This window comes from Catharus ustulatus, chromosome 15 (genome assembly GCF_009819885.2).
Source record: "Catharus ustulatus isolate bCatUst1 chromosome 15, bCatUst1.pri.v2, whole genome shotgun sequence".
In the NCBI taxonomy this organism is placed as follows: Eukaryota; Metazoa; Chordata; class Aves; order Passeriformes; family Turdidae; genus Catharus; species Catharus ustulatus.
The window spans coordinates 15,257,687-15,274,820 of record NC_046235.1 but is presented as its reverse complement, the minus strand read 5'-3'; the positions used below and the strand labels follow the sequence as shown (position 1 = coordinate 15,274,820).

The 17,134-nt window shown below is 41.0% G+C and overlaps 1 protein-coding gene across 8 annotated transcripts in view; it reads left to right on the top strand.

The window, feature by feature from the left end:
* The window catches only part of EBF1 (EBF transcription factor 1), a 267,950-nt gene that overhangs the window by 200,771 nt on the left and 50,045 nt on the right, over positions 1-17,134 (top strand). For all 8 annotated transcript variants that reach the window (XM_033073409.2, XM_033073406.2, XM_033073405.2 and 5 more), the window contains exon 10: positions 7,284-7,410. In XM_033073409.2, the coding sequence (XP_032929300.1) occupies positions 7,284-7,410 (127 nt within the window). The remainder of the gene's footprint in view (positions 1-7,283; positions 7,411-17,134) is intronic.

Here is a 17,134-nt window from a genome sequence, read left to right as displayed (position 1 = left end):
TCTCCTCTTGCTGGCCCAGAATTGAGCTCAGTGGGTTTTATTCCAAGTAAATGGGAGGATAAATGTGTGTGAATAATTCTGCCTTTAGCACTACAATAGCTGAGGGCCCACAGGAAACAACCATTTAGGTGATCCCACTTTCCAGGGGAACTGGCTGCTGGTAGCTGCATCTCAGAATGAAGAAATTCAGCCCCTCTGAACAGCAGATCCCTGAAGTTGGGATGCTTGGTGTAAATATCATTTTCATAGCAGAAACCAAATGCACTGCATTGTATCCACAGTGGACTCTCATACCTAGCAGGAGCTCCTGTAGTTTCACAGGAGCCCTTTCCTTGTTTCTTATCCATTTTTTTGCTGTTGTTATTCCTCCCAGCTCCTTAAATCGAGCCTTTTCCCAGCACATCGTTGTGGTGCCTGATATTTCCCCAAAAACCTGTGGAAAAGTTAAAACTCAGGCAGCATCAGCCCAATGGCCATGGCCAGGGTTGTAGAAATCATGGCAGAGTTTCCTCACTGGCACAGGGAGACAGCTCCAAGGAAAGGTTTATGTTTTGAACTTAGGGCCTTCCAAAAGCATTTTTGAGGTTTAATAAGAAATTGTCATTTTGGTTATTTTAAAACTGACAAAACCCCCCAACCTCCCTGAAATATCTGTGCATGTCTGAAATATCAGCGCTTCCCAATGGCAAGAGAATCTTCTGATGCTTTACCTTACATCCTTTAAATCTTAAATCAACACTACAGCTTAATTTATATCCAGCACATTCCCCCTACTGATTCCATTGCACATATGGCAGCATTTTTTCCATGTGAAGAGTATTCTCTAATGTCCTTCACTGCTCTCTCTCTCTCTCTCTCATCCCTCCACTTGAGGACAAGTGTGGATGAAAGGGCATTCCAGAAAAGGAGAGATAGTAAATGAGCCCTATTCTGAAGCCCTTATGTGATCATGAAAGTGCCCCCTGGGCCCAGTGTAAGCATTTTGTGTGTTGGTATTGAAGCCTTTATGGCTGCAGACGTTTAGCAGGGAAAGGTGAAGGGGCTGGGAGGAAAGTGCTCCGATTTTGGTGCTGCAGAATTGGATCTTTCATTATAAATCTTGATTCTATTTATTAGTGGATGCCATTAATTGTCAATTGCTAATCTCAGGAGACTGAGAGCTGGTCAAAACATTGTTGCTGATGGTTTCAGGGCCTTGTCATGGAATTAATAATGTTAGAGGGGGTCCAGACTGAAGCCAGCCTGTTGTCTGGGAATGCTGCAATGCAAGCTGGTGTTGAGGAAAACTCTTTCACTGCCTCTCCCTTAGAGAACTGCTTCTCATTCCATAACCAATGAGAGCAGTCAAAAATCATATAGGAGAAAAGAACATTCTTTCTAAAAGAAGCAGACAAACATGGTAAACAAGTGCACAAATGCATGAGCTGTCTGAGTGATCCCTAAATAATAGTGATCTATAAATAATTCAAATTACACATACAAGCCACCTATGCAGTACAAAATAAGTTCTTTCATTTGCCTTCCCGTTTCTAAAAATGTCTAAGGCATTTTCAGTACCCAAGAAGAATATTTTTGTTTTACTTTAATAGAGTATAAAATTGAGCTGTCAATCCTCTGAATCTGAGTCCATTACAAAACTGGAGCAGGCTCATCCCAAGTTGCCAGTAAGGCCCAGTTATGAGCAAACTTGGCCAGGTTACTTTGTCATTGAATTCTGGACAAATTTTAAAGTTCATCCTGTTGTTTCATGGACCCAAAGAAAACATAATTTAAACTGGGCTTCAGAAAATCCCAAACAAATCCAGATAGGTAGAGACTAAAGAAGAAGAATGAGTCTTGCAGAGCATTTTCATGTGGATTTTTCCAGCTTCAGTTTCAGCTATAATTGCAGGTGGTTTGGGGGATGAAGTCTAATATTGAAATTAAGCATCATTTTGCTACAGACTTTGCATGGGACCTTGGGCAAATCACATAATCTACTTAAAGTTCAATTCCCTTTCTCTAAAACAGTAATAAGATTAGTCACCTTCTTCAGAGAGGTGCTGTGAAGATAATTATCATAAAGGTCCTATATTACTCAGACTTCATTATAGCAAAATCCATGTAAATACCTGAGCCGCATGGATATTTAAAATATAAATCCTACCCTAATTCAGAAATAAAGTTAAGAGCCAAAAGAAAAAAAACAACTTCCTTTTAAGAGTGAATTTGTTGCTGTCAAGCAGCATGTTATAAATAATTTGAAATGTAAATAATATATTTTTAATTTATTTTACGTGTATTCAAGTTTTGTAATTGAAATATTTATATGCTTGAAATGGAGTTGACTGTGTTAAAAAAGGAGGTTTAAAATGGTTTCTGAAACACATATTTATTATTTAAACATATATTTTAGCTGTAAACACTCTAACATAATTGCAACCTTTCTCAGCCAGGGAGAACTAAATAAAAACTTAATTTGTCACATTAATTTCGAGCAGAAATGCAGATACCCTAAGCCAGTAGGTTCAATTAATCCTTACCTCCCATATTACTTTACAAAAATGGCTTTAAAAGCCCTTGGTATTTTTAGAGTACAGCAGAATGGGCCATCTAATGCCTTTTTTTTTTTCCAAGGGACTTTCGTAACCGCCAAACAAACAGCGCTGCTCTGTCGTGTGCACATGCTGGATGTGCTCAGACCCTCCCAGCAAACACTCTGTGTGCCAGACAGGCTCTGCTGCCTCTTTGTGCAATGCACACACTCACAGAGCTGCAATTTGGGGCTTTCACCTCCAAAAACCCCAGTTCTGGGTCCCTACATGGTCACAAATATTCCACATTTGTGCTGCTGATAAGAAACCTTTCCTTGTTTCTCTCTCCTGTTGGTGTGCTGAGATTCTGAGAGCTGAGTTGCAGGCAAATACATGATTGTGAAGACAAAATTAGTTTCTTATAAATATTCCACAATATTTGCTTAAAATGAACTATTCCTTCAAACATTTTCCTGCCAAGAACATTCCTGCAGCTGTACAGAGTCAGCTGGAAGCAACTTCTTTTTCTTTTATATTAAGAAAAGATGAAGAACTGAAACAGTGAAACATCTTTTTTTTTTTTTTTTTTTTTTTACCTTTGTACAGCACAAAAACAGAGGATGATTTTTTGGTTTGGTGGTTTTTTGTGTATTTTTTTTTTTTTCTGCTGCTGAATCAAATTCTGTGACACAGTTTGTTATTTTGCTTTTTAAGTTTGTTATTGATTTTGGAAGTCTCTGGTTCTGAGTGCTTATTTTGGAGCTCTGACTCATTTTTAAAAAATGAGTAGGCACCCTCTTTTTGCAAACCAAGGCTTATTAAGCAGCATCTGGATGCCCAGAATTGAGGCATGCAAAGTCACTGGTCGTTTTTTAAAACATAGGTACCTTAAGGGTTCTGTTCTCACTGAAAGCTGTCATTACCTTCAGTTGGTGGGATTTTTCTTCATTCCTCTTCTAATGGTCCTCTTCACACAGAGTCAAAGTCAAATTTATGACTGATTGTCACCATTTCCCTAACCACAAACCAGAGCTCAAGCATGCAAAAATAAACTAGTGACTCAGATTAATGACATCTCCTTATAAAATGTCACTTTTAAAAAAAGAAAGTAACCTGGCAGTCTGAAGAGTGTGAAATGATGCTGTATCACACAAGAATGCCTAGAATATATTAGCAAACCACAGAAAGAGGCTTGTTGTACACACTCAGCCCAAATGTGTTTTGGATTTTGAAGGCCAGGCACCGCCCACCATTCAGAAGATCCCTAACTCAGGTTTTAGTGCAGCCCTCTGCATGTCCCAGCTGACATGTAAGAATTTACACCAAACAGCAAATATCAGGCTAAATATCAGGCCAAATCACTTGAAAATCCCTTGGAAGAAAGGTCCAGTTTCTAATTTTATGTCCAGCTCTGTTTCTCAATTAGCTAAATGCTGGAATGGAGGATGAAGATGAATCTGGGATTTTGTCTGCTCGGTTCACATCCAAATCAGAGCTTAATGCCTTGCTCAGGATTTACATTTAAAAAATATACTCAGAAAGGGGCATCACTCATATTTAGGGATTCTTGGCAGGTCATTCTATGATTGTTTTGGTGCCTGTTCCACAAACAGGGTGGACATATAGTAGTGATTCTTCCCAAAATTCTTTACCAGTCTCCAGCTGTTTGGGGCTCAGAGGCATCCAGAAGTGGTGTCTTTACTTTTAATTACCCTGGATGGTAATAGCTCACCTCTTCCAGATACTTTGCATGTAAATACGAGGGAGATTGTGCTCTGAAGAAGGAACAGGCTGTGTCAGTGTGAAAGGAGAAAAGTGGAGTAGGTTCCCAACATCAGGTTGAAAGTGTAGACAGGAAATCATCCCATAATCCTGGAGGTATGGGAGGCAGGGCAGATCTGCTTTTGCTATGGGCTGCCCAGAGATGTACAGCACCAATTGGGTCACTTGGATTGCAAGACAGAGCCAGGACAATTTGGAGAGCTGCTCACAGTCCATAGCAGATCCTGGCAGAGCTGTGGAACCAGAATCTGAGACCCAAGGTGGGAGGTTCTGATGTGCAAGGGAACATTTTTGGTGCCTTAAAGCCAATCTCCTGCTATGACAGCAATATAGGAACTCCTGGTGTGTAACCAAGCTGGGCAGTTCCCTCTGTGTGCAGGAGACCTGAAGGCTGGCCCAGAACAAAGGCTCAGCTCTGAATCCCTGCCAGTGGTCAATGACAGATGGGACAGAGAAAAAGCAAAAGGAAAAGGCACATGTATTCTCCTGGTATACCTCCCAAGCTTTAGTTGTGAGGAAGAGAGGAATAAAATACATCCTGAGTGTCCCAAACCATAGGACTTCAGACATAATGTTCACCCTTTGGGAATGTGTGGGCGACATTATTGTATATTTGTGGTTTGAAACGCAGTTAAACTTATTTACTTCAGAGCACAAAGGAAAACCAAACTGTTTGTGGAGAACAAACCAGGAAACTTGCTTAACTCTCCCCAGCTCTCTGTAACAATGGACCATAAATAGGTCAGACATTTCTTGGGAACTAGGGAAGATGAGTATTGGAAAATGCCACAAATTATGTTTAAAGAACATTAAAGTGGTGACAGACCAGTAAATGCTGGGAAATTCAAAGATACAACCAGAAGCTGCCTGTATAGCTCATGCCAGGATGGGGGTGAGGGATGCAAGGCTCATGCTGATGTAGTAAGATGAGCGTGTTAACCTTTACTACTAAAATCCTTGGCCGTTTTTACAAATATTTTCTCCCCAAAAAAGTCATAATTTTTTTTCTCATCTTGACACTTCACCCAGTTAACCAGAACCACTTGAGGAGGGGATTTATCTCAATTATGTTTGGCTGCTTAACAGTTGAGCAAATACTCTAAATTTGTCACGTTGGTTCAGTGGGGAAGGGTCGAAGCTTCCAGGGAGTGGCTCATCCCTGCGTGAGAGGTGTCTGAAGCACCAGAAATCAATTGCTGCTTGGCACTGCCTTCTGCTTCTGCTGGCTTTTTAGGGCATGGAGAGAACTGGCCTGGACTTTTAGGCTTTGGTCAGCTCAACTGCAAGACTCTGTTTAAGTAAAAGCATTCCTTGGAAGTTTGGGGTTTGGTTTTGGGTTTTGTTTTAATTTCTCTTTTTTCCCCCAAATTGATAGAGTGAGCAATTTAGCAAAAAAGGCAGGTTTCTTTTAAAAGTAAGTGAGTTTCTAAACCACATGATTCCAAAGCAGAGTCTAAAAACATATTTTCAGAGCTCCCAGACAAGAAGACATCAACCCCTAAATGATAATTTCTAAAATGGCATGTGGCTTCTGACTTCTGTGGATCTGAATAGCTTTTGAAGCATTTGATGCTGGTAGTTTTGGTTTTAATGTTCAACTTGATTTAATATTAATTTTCTTATTTTAAATATGGAGAGCTCCCTACTGTGTGTGCCATTTCCCTCTGTAGCACAGATGGCTCTCAGATATTACTCTCCTTCTGTGCTCTTTTTTAGTCCCTTGCCCTAAACAAAGAACTGGATAAAAGTCTGGATTTTTTGGTAGGGCCTTACTACACCGCTGAAACATTTGGTTCCTAGTAAAAATAAGAATAAAATAAGCTTTTTATTAAAAAAAAATCTATTGAAATTTATTCCTTAATCCAGGACATTCAACCAAGACATAAAGCAGTTGACTGCATGGGGTGCTCACACTTTGCTCACTGTCAAGACAGGTTATGGTCTTGGTTTTATTTGCCTCTCTAGAGGTGCATTAATGTGCCACAGGCAGAGAAGGATTATCCATGTGCCAGAGCTGTGTCTTGGTTGTTGGCCACAATCATGTCACCTTTTCTCCAGACCTCTTTTTACTGTTTTTTTTTCTGAGGGAGCACAGTGAGTGAGAAGAGGATGTTTTGGTGATGGGGAGGACAGTGCTGTAGTTTCTGAGAGCAGCAGAGATTTGAGTTAATCTATGAATTAATGAACTCCTAGATGGCTCTGCTAATAATTTCAGGGACCATGTTTTAAATCCAGTCCAGAGTCCTGAAAAAGCATACACTGACCTGCCCCAACCTTTGTGACAAGAGAATCAGAATCCCCTGCCCCAATAGAAATAAATTCAGGTTTATCTCTTTATTTCTGTGTGAATCCACACCTGAAGAAGCCCTCTTAGATGTGTGTCAGTCATTGCAGTGAAGGCAGGCTGGAAGTGATGGTTAGATGGTTTTCATTGGTACATCATTTTTGAGTGCTCTTACAATTTGGAAGGAAAAATCCAGCATCCTTTAGAAGCCAAGAGTTGCATTTCTACAGGAATCAGTTACACCTGCACAAAATGAACAGAAAATTAAAACAGCAGCACAAGGTGCTTTCCAGTGTACAGATGTCAGCTGGGGACTGGAGTATTTAAAACCTTGGACTTGTGCTGTGCCATGTGTAATCATGTGTCATTTACGAATCTAATTTGTTGGACACCGTCATGACCCCAGAATTCATCTGAGCAAACATGGGTTGAAGTTATTGCATTAAACCAGGGCTGATGCTTGTACTAGGAAACAAGTGCCTGGCATGTATGAAAACAGGAATAATGTTGTTACAAGAATGCTTGTAAATATTGTGGTCACTGGCTTTTGTGTGAGTGACATCAAGACTGTATTCAAACTCTGACAGGTTAATTGCATGTTTCAAAGCTTGTTTACTGTGATCTGAAAGTGTTATTAAAGAAGTGTTCAGCATCTAACAGTGCTTTTTTGTCTCTCCCTTCTCCCTTCCCAATGTTTTCTCTAGCTGATCACTCCTCACGCCATCCGTGTACAGACGCCTCCCCGACACATCCCAGGTGTTGTAGAAGTCACATTGTCCTACAAGTCCAAGCAGTTTTGCAAGGGAACGCCTGGAAGATTCATTTACACAGGTATGGATGCTTTAAATGTGAGGGGGAGAAAGGGCAGGCAATAGATCACACCTGCTAGGGCTTCTGCTTTCACCATGAAGAGCTGTGCTGTGTCTCGTGTGGCTGAGGACGTCACTGAAGGCACAGTTTGAGGTTGGAGTCAGGACTGGGGGGCTGTGGGATGAATGTGGAAGAACACCAGTGTGGGATTTTTGTTTGCTTGTTTGTCCTCTCAATAGGACATCTCTTTACCCAGGAGGGGAGAGGAAGGAGGGAAACAGATACTCCAGTACTTAAACAAACAGAGGAAGAGTGCAAGCACAAGGAGCCAGACACACAAACCTGCCTTGAGAAGGATCCTGCTAAACATCTCCATCTCATGTTGTCCAGCAAGGGTTGCAAGGGTTCCAAGCCTGTTTGCCAGCCCATCTCACCATAACTCACTTGTCTCTGGCTTCCAGGGAGCTCAAGTAGCTCTCAGCCCAGTCACTGCTGCAGACACAGCAACTTGCAGCGTGCTTTGGGGTGGTCTCCCACACTGGAGACAGCTAAGTTGAGTGATTTGGCCTCAAGAATTACTAACAGCAACAAAAAAATGACTCTGAGACATTGCAGGTGCTGTCAGTGTCAAACCACTCTCAGTAGTTAAAAAAATGGCCTGGGAAATAAATCAAGTAGCAGACTAACTTTTTTAAAAGGATGTGTTGTTGATTCCTCTGAAGGTGCTAGAGGAATTAACAGCTTTGCCCTGGTCTGATGTGCTTTTAATGCACTTGTTCACATCTACAGGACTATGCTGGAACTGTTTGCCTGAGCCATGGCTCAGCACAACCCAGTGCAATTCATTTCCTCATCCTTGGTTGCTCCTGGAACTTTAGGATATATCATAAATACTTGTGACTAAGGCATTCTGAGTTCCAGTGGGATCATACATTGCCCCAACTCTCAGTGTACACACAGGGACTCAAGGCAGAGGAGACAATTCTGTGCTCCAGCTGGGCAGGAAACTCTCATTTGAATTTTGTTAACACTAAGCAAGCTGAACAAAGGTACTTTATAAAGCTTTCTTGTCTTTTTCAAATACCTTCTCCCCCAGATGGGATTATGCACTGAGTTTCTTTAAACTGGCTCTTAAAATGCTCAGATATTGCCCTGCTTGCTGAGCAGCAGGCACTTGAGGAGGCTGTGTGTGTTTATTTGTGAGCATTATGATTTCAGCAATGTGTGGGAAATCCATATGTTGGACAATAACATACCATATAAAAAAATGAATTAGAGTTGTGAATGTGTTGGAACAAAAGGAAAAGCAAAGGTCAAATTGATGGCTGGTGCAAATTGATGGTGTGAGCCATCACTGGAGGGTGTTGCCCAGAGCTTTGGACTGTTTGAGATGAATCCTTTCCCTCCTCTCTTTCTTGCAGGAAGTTGTGATGTCCTGCCTGTTGTAACTCCACTGGGGTGGCTGCCCCTGGGGCTGGCATGTGTGGATAGGGAAGGGGAAAAAAACGGAGAACCTGCTCCTCTTAACTTTGCAAAGAAATTTTTGATGACTTCTTTAAATGTAAGAATGGCTTGAACCCATTTTGGGGTTGCTTTTGAGATCATCATTAATTAGCTTTTCCAGTAAAAAGGAGGGCAGCAGTTTAGCTTGTCTGCCCAGAAGCAGATGGCTGAATGTGGAAATAAAGGTCCCAGTAGGGAGAGTGTTTCCATGTATGCATTTTCTGGTTGGTGTTTAAAACACAGTGTTTTTCATCCAGTAAATGGAAGTATGAAATACTAAACAATGATGATTAAATCAAAGGTGATCCAGTCCATGGACAATTCTCTCATGCAGTTGCTTTCAGAATTACAATAAATACAGAAAAGGTGTTGTGACTGAAATCCTACCTCACACAATTTGCATTTTCCTTTTAGACCCAGCCTGAACTTAAATGTAGTTTTTTAAAAAGGACTAAATGAAACTAAAATAAAAACAATTAATGCATCCTGACCTTCAGAAGTGCCTTCCAGCCCTTTAAACAAAATGCAGGTTCAGTACATGCCTGCCGATTAGTTTTAGTTAATTGAAAATTATAGGATTGACCCAAGAGGAAAATTTTGTTTGCACTCCAATCACTTTTACAAATTAAGGAAAATTACCACAATTTTGTTTAGCTAAGGTTTCACACTGAGTTCACGAAATTAGCTCAGCCATCCCAACAAAGTCAGCACTTTGTTAGTGAGCACTAGAAAAAAACTAATAGTCTATGGTGTGTACAAACGAAGCATAGAAAAAGCTATGATGCTTTAGAGAACTAGGCCAAGTGGTTTTAATTAGGATTATTGGTTCATTGTAAGTTTTGAAGAACAATCAAACTAGCAGATTAGCTGTTTCTTTTAAAGCTAGAATTTCTTGCCATTCATTTTTCCCATGAGAACTTGTTTTAACTCCCACATAGCACTTTTTTTTCCCTTTTTTTTTTTTTTTTTTTTTTTTTTTTTTTTTTTTTAACAAGGCCTACAGGAAATGCACCAATTGGAAGTTGGGATACAGTAACATTCCCCAGCATCACTCCAGCCGATGGGAGTTTTTCACAATGTTCTTCAGTGAACTCAGTGTTCTGGAACATATTACAAAACCACAGAGGCCAAATGTTTTCTCAGAGGAGTTTGGCCTCTGTTTTTGGCCGAAAACATTTCAGCATCACTTGCTGCTTATTTACCCTGCTATTAAGAACAAGAAAAGGGGAGAGCAGAAAAAGCAGGGGGGGAGAAGCAAAAAAGAGAGAGAGAGAGAGAACAAGACCTGGGGTTTGTGGGCGGTGCAGGAGTTGATCAAGCGTAGTTTCCTTTCTGGTGAGAATGTCCCTGCTCGTTAATGGTCCCATTTTGTGGTCAGGTCTCATTTAGAAGAAATTATTTTTAATCAGTGTTCAACAAAATATCCCCTCAAGCCACCTGGCTGTAAACTGTTTTTTTCTTACTGTTAAGTAGTTAAGTTCTCAGAAGAAAATACCCAGTGACCCATTAATTTTAGCCTTTTTTTCCTCTTTAACTGCAAATAACTTAGTAACATGATCTCTAAGTAGTCCATGGCCATCTAGGAATCAAGGTCACATATATACAGAGAAACCCTGGCTTTTGTGAGTATTTCTGAAAGAAATAAACCAGTGTCAACCCAGTGCTTACAAGAAAGCATAAGTTTTTTATTTTCCATCTGCAGAGCGAGCCATTAGCATGCACTTAGAGAGCAATTATTTCTTAGATTTTAAGCTTTGACATTCCTGAGAAAACGTTATTAGAAATACAGAAGCCTGAACACACCTTGAATGTGTGTTCTTTTTGGAATAATATTAAAAATCCATATTACATAGAAATACCCAGAGATGCTGAGGCATTCATCTCTGTTGGAGAGCACTGAATGAATTCAGCTTTGTGTCACAACTTGGGTGTTAGGTGTGTGTCACTAGCATTATTTTAGGACTGGACAAACTGAGATAAAGGAAGAGATTAGAGGTGCAAACCCATAGGTGGTTTGGCAAGGTGACTCAGGGCATATATGGCAGACTTAAATAAGACATGAGAATTGGCACAAATTTGTGATACCCAGACAGACCTTTGAGATTTTGTTTTGATTTGTTTTAATTTTTAAAAAATGGAGAAATCATGGACAACATGAATTTCACAGGTGACTTTTGGTACTAAACTGCAAGATTTGAGTGGGGCTGCACGACTGTAAGTGAGCTGAGAATTCATCTCACTGCATATTGGAAAGGACATATGGAGGGCCCATAAAAATGCATTATGCTGTGTCTTCTACCACCTGCTCACTTTAAGATTTTGTGCTTTTGTTCTCAAAGCAGAGCAAAGGACTTCACAGGGGCCAGAAGTACAGAGCTGTGTCACTGAGGTTGTGTGCAACGTGGGTTAATTCAGATTCTTGGCTGAGCAATACCCCAAATACTGCTTCTCCTTTGGAAATAGATTACATGGTTGGATACAGGTTGGAATTTAGGGACTATTTTAATTTGCATTAGGCTCACAGGGAGGCTGTGGGCTGAACCCTTTGTGTGCTGACAGGGCACCAAGAGGAGCAGACAAGTCCCCCATGGGCCATTTGGGGTTTGCTGTGAGCTCTGGGGTGGGATGTGTCTCTAGGAGTGCTGCTAGTGGGAATGGCTGGATGGAGGGTGGGTGTAAACACACCCATGGGCTTGTTGTGCCTGGGAATAACCCAGCAGCTGAGCTCTGATCCTGCAGGATAACTGTGACAAAGGCTGGGGGGACAGGGTGGCACTGCCAGGACTGACCAGCGCTTGTATTCCACTGTCAGGCCACTGTGTGTGGAGGGATGTGGAAATCCTGGGGCTGTGAAGGTCAGGATAGTCACAGAATTTCTGGGAAACTGCATCTCTGAAATGTCACAGGGCTTCTCAGGGAGCTTTTCACCCCCCCTGTTTGCTACAAGAAGAAATGGTCTAGTGGAAAAATCTTCTGAAAACATTTGAGTCTGTGTACAAAGAGGAAGGGCCTTGCAGGTCACAGATGATTTGGGTAATATTTCCAAAAGTCTCTGTTTTAGGTGGCTTCATTTTCAGATTTTAAATTTTAGATGGTTTTATTTACAGAAGCACAGGAGTAGTTGTCTTCTGAGAATCATTCTCTTTCCATTTTTTTTTAAAGCCAAATACCTTCAAGAGTAAGAGACCAAAAACTTCAGTCCATGGTCCTGGAAGCAGAGGTTGGAGTCATGTGCAGAGATCTGGTCAGAATTAGAATAACTTAAAAACTGATCTTGAGTCCCTTAAGTTTCTAACCTGGTTAAATGTCAGTGATTTCCTTTGCTAGGAAAATTTTCTCTTTTCAAGAAAGCACCAATAACTATGCAAAGTTCAAAAGGTACATAGTCAATGAAACAATCAGTTTTCAGAATGGAGGCTTCTGGAGTTTGGAGACTAAAGAAAAGAACATTAAAAAAAAAAAAAAAAGAAAAAAAAGGCAGGAAAAAGAAGAGGTGATAAGAGACAGAGTGGCTGTCAAGAGGTTCCTGTAGCCCCAGTGGAACCTTTTTTGATCCTTGCAGACTGGAGTTTGACCCTTACACCAGCTAACCTTGGCCATAGCTGTGTGGCTGCTAGCCCCTGAAAAATGTTAAAACCCAGTAGCAGTTATTCTCAAAATCAGTAATCCACAACCTCATTAGTTTTACAATGCCTCTTTCATGTGTGTTTATTATTAAATCATGAGCACTTAAATAACTGATTAGTATAAATCAGGAGAGAAGGCCACCATCAACAGAACAATAAAAATAAAAGAAAAAATCCCGCATGTCTGGTGCTGTCTCAGGTTTTATCCTGATGTGTTTATAAAATTCTTCAATCTCAAAGATATGAGGATCATTAAGCTGAAATGAAATATAGAGCACATCACTTCTCCAGAAGAGTGACCAGCTATGAGATCTGGTAGCAAGCAAATGAATGCCATTTGTTTTTAACAGCAGCTTTTATCTGCCTTTCACTAGTAAATATTAATAGTGGTGGCAGAATAAAAAGTATCAGATGTCTTGAAGTTAAATAGTCAGAAAGTGCTACAAAAGAACAGAAAAAAATCCTTCAATGCAAAGAAATATATGAAGTTTAAAATAAGAGCTGTCTGTTCTTAAGAGGAGAGCCCTGTGCTGCAGGTTACCCCGAGCTTTGGATGCTCCATAGAAAATCTATTCCTGATCTCAGAGAGGCTCCGTGGAGGGGACATGGTAAATCCTTTCTCTAGAGCACAATCAAGTAAGGATAAATGAAAACAAACCTTTGTAAATGTAAACTTTTATCAGAGAATTTAATTAATGTCTCTAGAAACAAGCAAAAAAAAAATCTTTTCAGCAACTATTTTAAAAAGACCTTAGTGCAGATTTCACTGGGTTCCCCCTTTATCTCACTGTGCCCTGGGGACTGATCTTGCCATGGGGACTCCAGAGGTGTTTGCTGAAGGACTCATGGCACCACTGCAGGGAAAACAAGGGTGGGATTGGGGCAGCCTCTCCCTCCAAGCCCCCCCAGCAGTGATGTGGTCTGGGTGTTACTGCTCTTGAGGAGAAAAGCTGCTCTCAGGAAATCTCTGTATGAGTTTCAGCTTGAACCTGGCCCTTTGTGTGTTCCAGTCCATTAACTGAGTCAGTCACCTGCCCTGCCTGGAAACTTTGAGGGGAAAAAAAAAAATAAGGGGCTGAAATTGCTGTGGAGCAAGATTTTCTACATGAAATAATTCCAGTGTTTATTATTTTGGTGGTGGTTTGGGGTGTTAATTTTGTTACCAAAATATTTGTTTTGAAGCTTGTAATGCCCAGTGGAGTGAATTATGGGCAGTTATCAGGGTGGAATTTTAGCAATATTAGGGTGGTTGGTTTGGTTTGCAGAAAGTCAGGAAAGGAAGCTGGGAGGAATCCAAATTGATTGCAGGGAGGGCATGGTGGAGGTAAACTGGAAAATCCCTATTCTATGCTAATAGGAACAGAAGCCTCATATCTTTGGTATTTCTTAAACACTGGTAGCACCATACACAGTGCAAAAAACAATCACTGGAAGTGAGCAGGGTACCTGTAGGACAGCTTCAAAATGAAAGCAATTACAGCAACCGTCACAATAAAGCTGGCTGTGAAGGAAACATATTATTTTGCATATTTTATGTATACACTTTCCAAGAAATATGACCTTTATTTTCTAGTTAGAGGGAAGTGCAATCAGACTCTACGCAGCAAAGGGTAGCTGGATCATTAAAAAGAATATTTTCTCTGATATTAGGAGCCTAAATGGGCACTAGTCCTTATTCACAACCTTGGCTGTTTCTGTCTGCCCTGAGTTAATAAGTGATAAGGCCAAAAGAGAAATAAATCACCCAAGTCCCTGTCCAAAGAAAACATATTGACTACAGCCAAGCAAATAACAGCCCATAACCAATGGTCCCATTCATCATTCATGTAATAGGGATATAAAGTATTTTCTACCTATGAAACCATGGAGTAGGAAAAAGCCTGATAAGCCCCCAATCTAAACTATGTGATTTGATTATTAAAGGACATGAACTGTTTGTCACATACCTTTAATCTTTAAGATGTGTTGCCATTTCTAAACTATAAATTTGTGGTAAAGGATTAGAAAGCTATTAACAATAAAGGTATAAAATAGACTTTATAAGGATTCCTGCAATTGTCATGCAACCCTGTAGACCCTTGGAACCTTAACCCATTGAATATGATATAACATTGTTATCTGACCTTCAGAGCCAATAAACCATTTTTTGCTTTTCAAATTCTAGGCTTCATGATAAATTAACCCTCTGGGTTAAAAAAATAAGCCTTGTAAATTCTTTTCTTTATCCCCACCCCAACACCTTCAAATTTTCATATCCTTGCTTCAAAACTCTTATTCCAGACTGAAATTATTAATCTTTTTTATTCTCCTTTTAGCTCATGTCACTTGATGAGATATTATTCCCTCTTTAAAAAAAAAAAAAAAAAAAAAAGACCAATAAAAACAGGGAGTTGAGATGAATTTCTAAAAAGTCTGCATTGTACTTTGTTTCTACAGGAGGCTTCACTGCCTTTAATGTGTGGGTATCCAGGTTAGACAAACACCACAGAATTGGGCAGTATGGAGTGGCAGCAGAGGCTGAAGTGATCACCTTAATGCATTTTGATGCTGTGCCCTGAGAAGAGGGACAAGGCACTGTCTCTGCTTCTCCAGAAAGCAGAACCCTCCACTACTTGTAGCCACTGACGTGTTTAATAGACTGGGAATTCTGGCTTCCTCATGGGAATGCAAGTGCTTAACTCATCCTTCCTGCTCTTCTGGTGGGGTGCAGCATGTTTTGGTTTCTGCTGGAATGTGGGCAGGGTTTGCTGTGGTTGCAGAGTGCCCAAGCTGTGGCCAGGCTCTCAGGGGTGCCCAGGGTGTGCTGGCTCTGGAGAGGGTGTCAGGACCTGAATTTAGTGCACAGCTGCCTGAGGCACGTTCTCACACAGCACTGCCTGCCAAACAGTCTCCTTAAGATGTGCTTAATCCTTTGAGGTGCTCGTTAGTGAGGGCTCATTTTGCTGAGGCATTTTGTTTCAGCAGTGCCCAGCTCTGGGATGTGCAGCATCGTTCCCCAGAGGCAGGACTTGGGCAGCCTCGTTCCTTCTGCTTGTACCAGCATCCCTACACAGCCAGCAGTGCTTATCTAGCCTGGTTAGAGCCTCTGACAGCAGTGACTACAGAGAAGATGTGCCTCAATATAGCCCATGTCTACAGATTCAGGCTTTTTTTGTTAATATATAGATAAAAGGAAAATCTTGTACTTGTAGCCTTTCATCTCAGTGGATGCAAGAGCAATTTATTGCATGGAGTGTGAAGTTCTTTGTACTTTTCTGCTACCTTGCAAGAACTCACACAGGCTCTTCTGCTTAGCTATGAAGATATCAAGTGCATAAGTGATGTGCTGTGCCCTGGTGATGGGATAGAGATGCTGGAAACAGTTTAATCACAGTAGGACAAAGCTCAGTCCTGGCAGCTTCTCAGGCTGCCCCAAAACTCTGCAGAGTTCCTTCCTGGCACAGGTTACAGTGTCCATCCTTACTTTATTTAAAGTTATTTTGAGTATTTTGTATGAAACTTTGCAGTGCAGACAGGCCCTGTAGGCTGCAGAGCTGCTGCACTGGTGACACCACAGGAGCCAAGTCAGAAAGGAGTTGTAACCATGGTGTTTTAAATTATGTGGGACATGTGGCAGTGGGCCACATTTATTTCATGGTAACGGTTGGATAATGTCTTAGAGAAAGAAAAATTTCCTTGAAGATTCAATCTGCACAAAAGTTTCAGCAGTCTCAACCTGGGATCTCCTGGCAGGTCACTGTCACCACCCAGCTGCTGCTGCTGCTAAGGGACAACATTGTGGGGCTAAAACTACTGCATTTTGCTTTTTAATTAAAAAAAAAAAGAAATCTCAATCTCAATTGTTTAAGGTCTGCATATAACTGTATGACCTTCACTGAAAGGTGTTTTGCCATTGGATCTTGCCCCTGGTCTGTTGTGAGCAGTTAATTAAGAAGTATAAAACCATCATGCCTTAACCCTGCCAAGCCAAGCATAGGCAGATGTTTATGCTACAAGGTAGGGCCGAAGATTTTTGGTATAGTAGAATACCAACATTTTATCATGATATAAATTAGGCTGTGCTTTTGCAGCTATTCTGAAGGAACTTCCTCCATTGCTCACCAAGCTGAGTGCCAAGGAGCAGGGAGGTGAAGGCAGTTTACTCTTGGGGAGATCCAGGCAGGATCACAATAAAGAGAATTTGGGCACTTGCCTGTGCAGAGCTGCAGTCTTGCAGGGTCATACCTACTGTTATTTAATCTCTCAATGTCTCTAACTTCTGTGCTGTCCCTTCCCTCCCAAACATGATTCTTCTGCTTTTTCCTGTTGCCATAAATTGTGGTTAACCTCTATGCTTGAAGAGTCGTGGACTTCAACTGCTGTTGGATGGCACCAGGTGCCAGCACTGGTGGTTAAGGAAAGGAAAACCCACACCCAGGAGACAGAGAGTTAATAAAAACCATCCAAATCACACTCAAGCAACAAACCTAAAACAACCCAACTAAAAAAACACAGAGAGAAACCCTACACAAGCAACTAAATATGGCATTTTTAGGACCCCATGGGACAGAAAATGCACATGGCATTTAAGATATTGTAACAACCATCTAGTAAAAATACATGTTTTGTATTGGTGC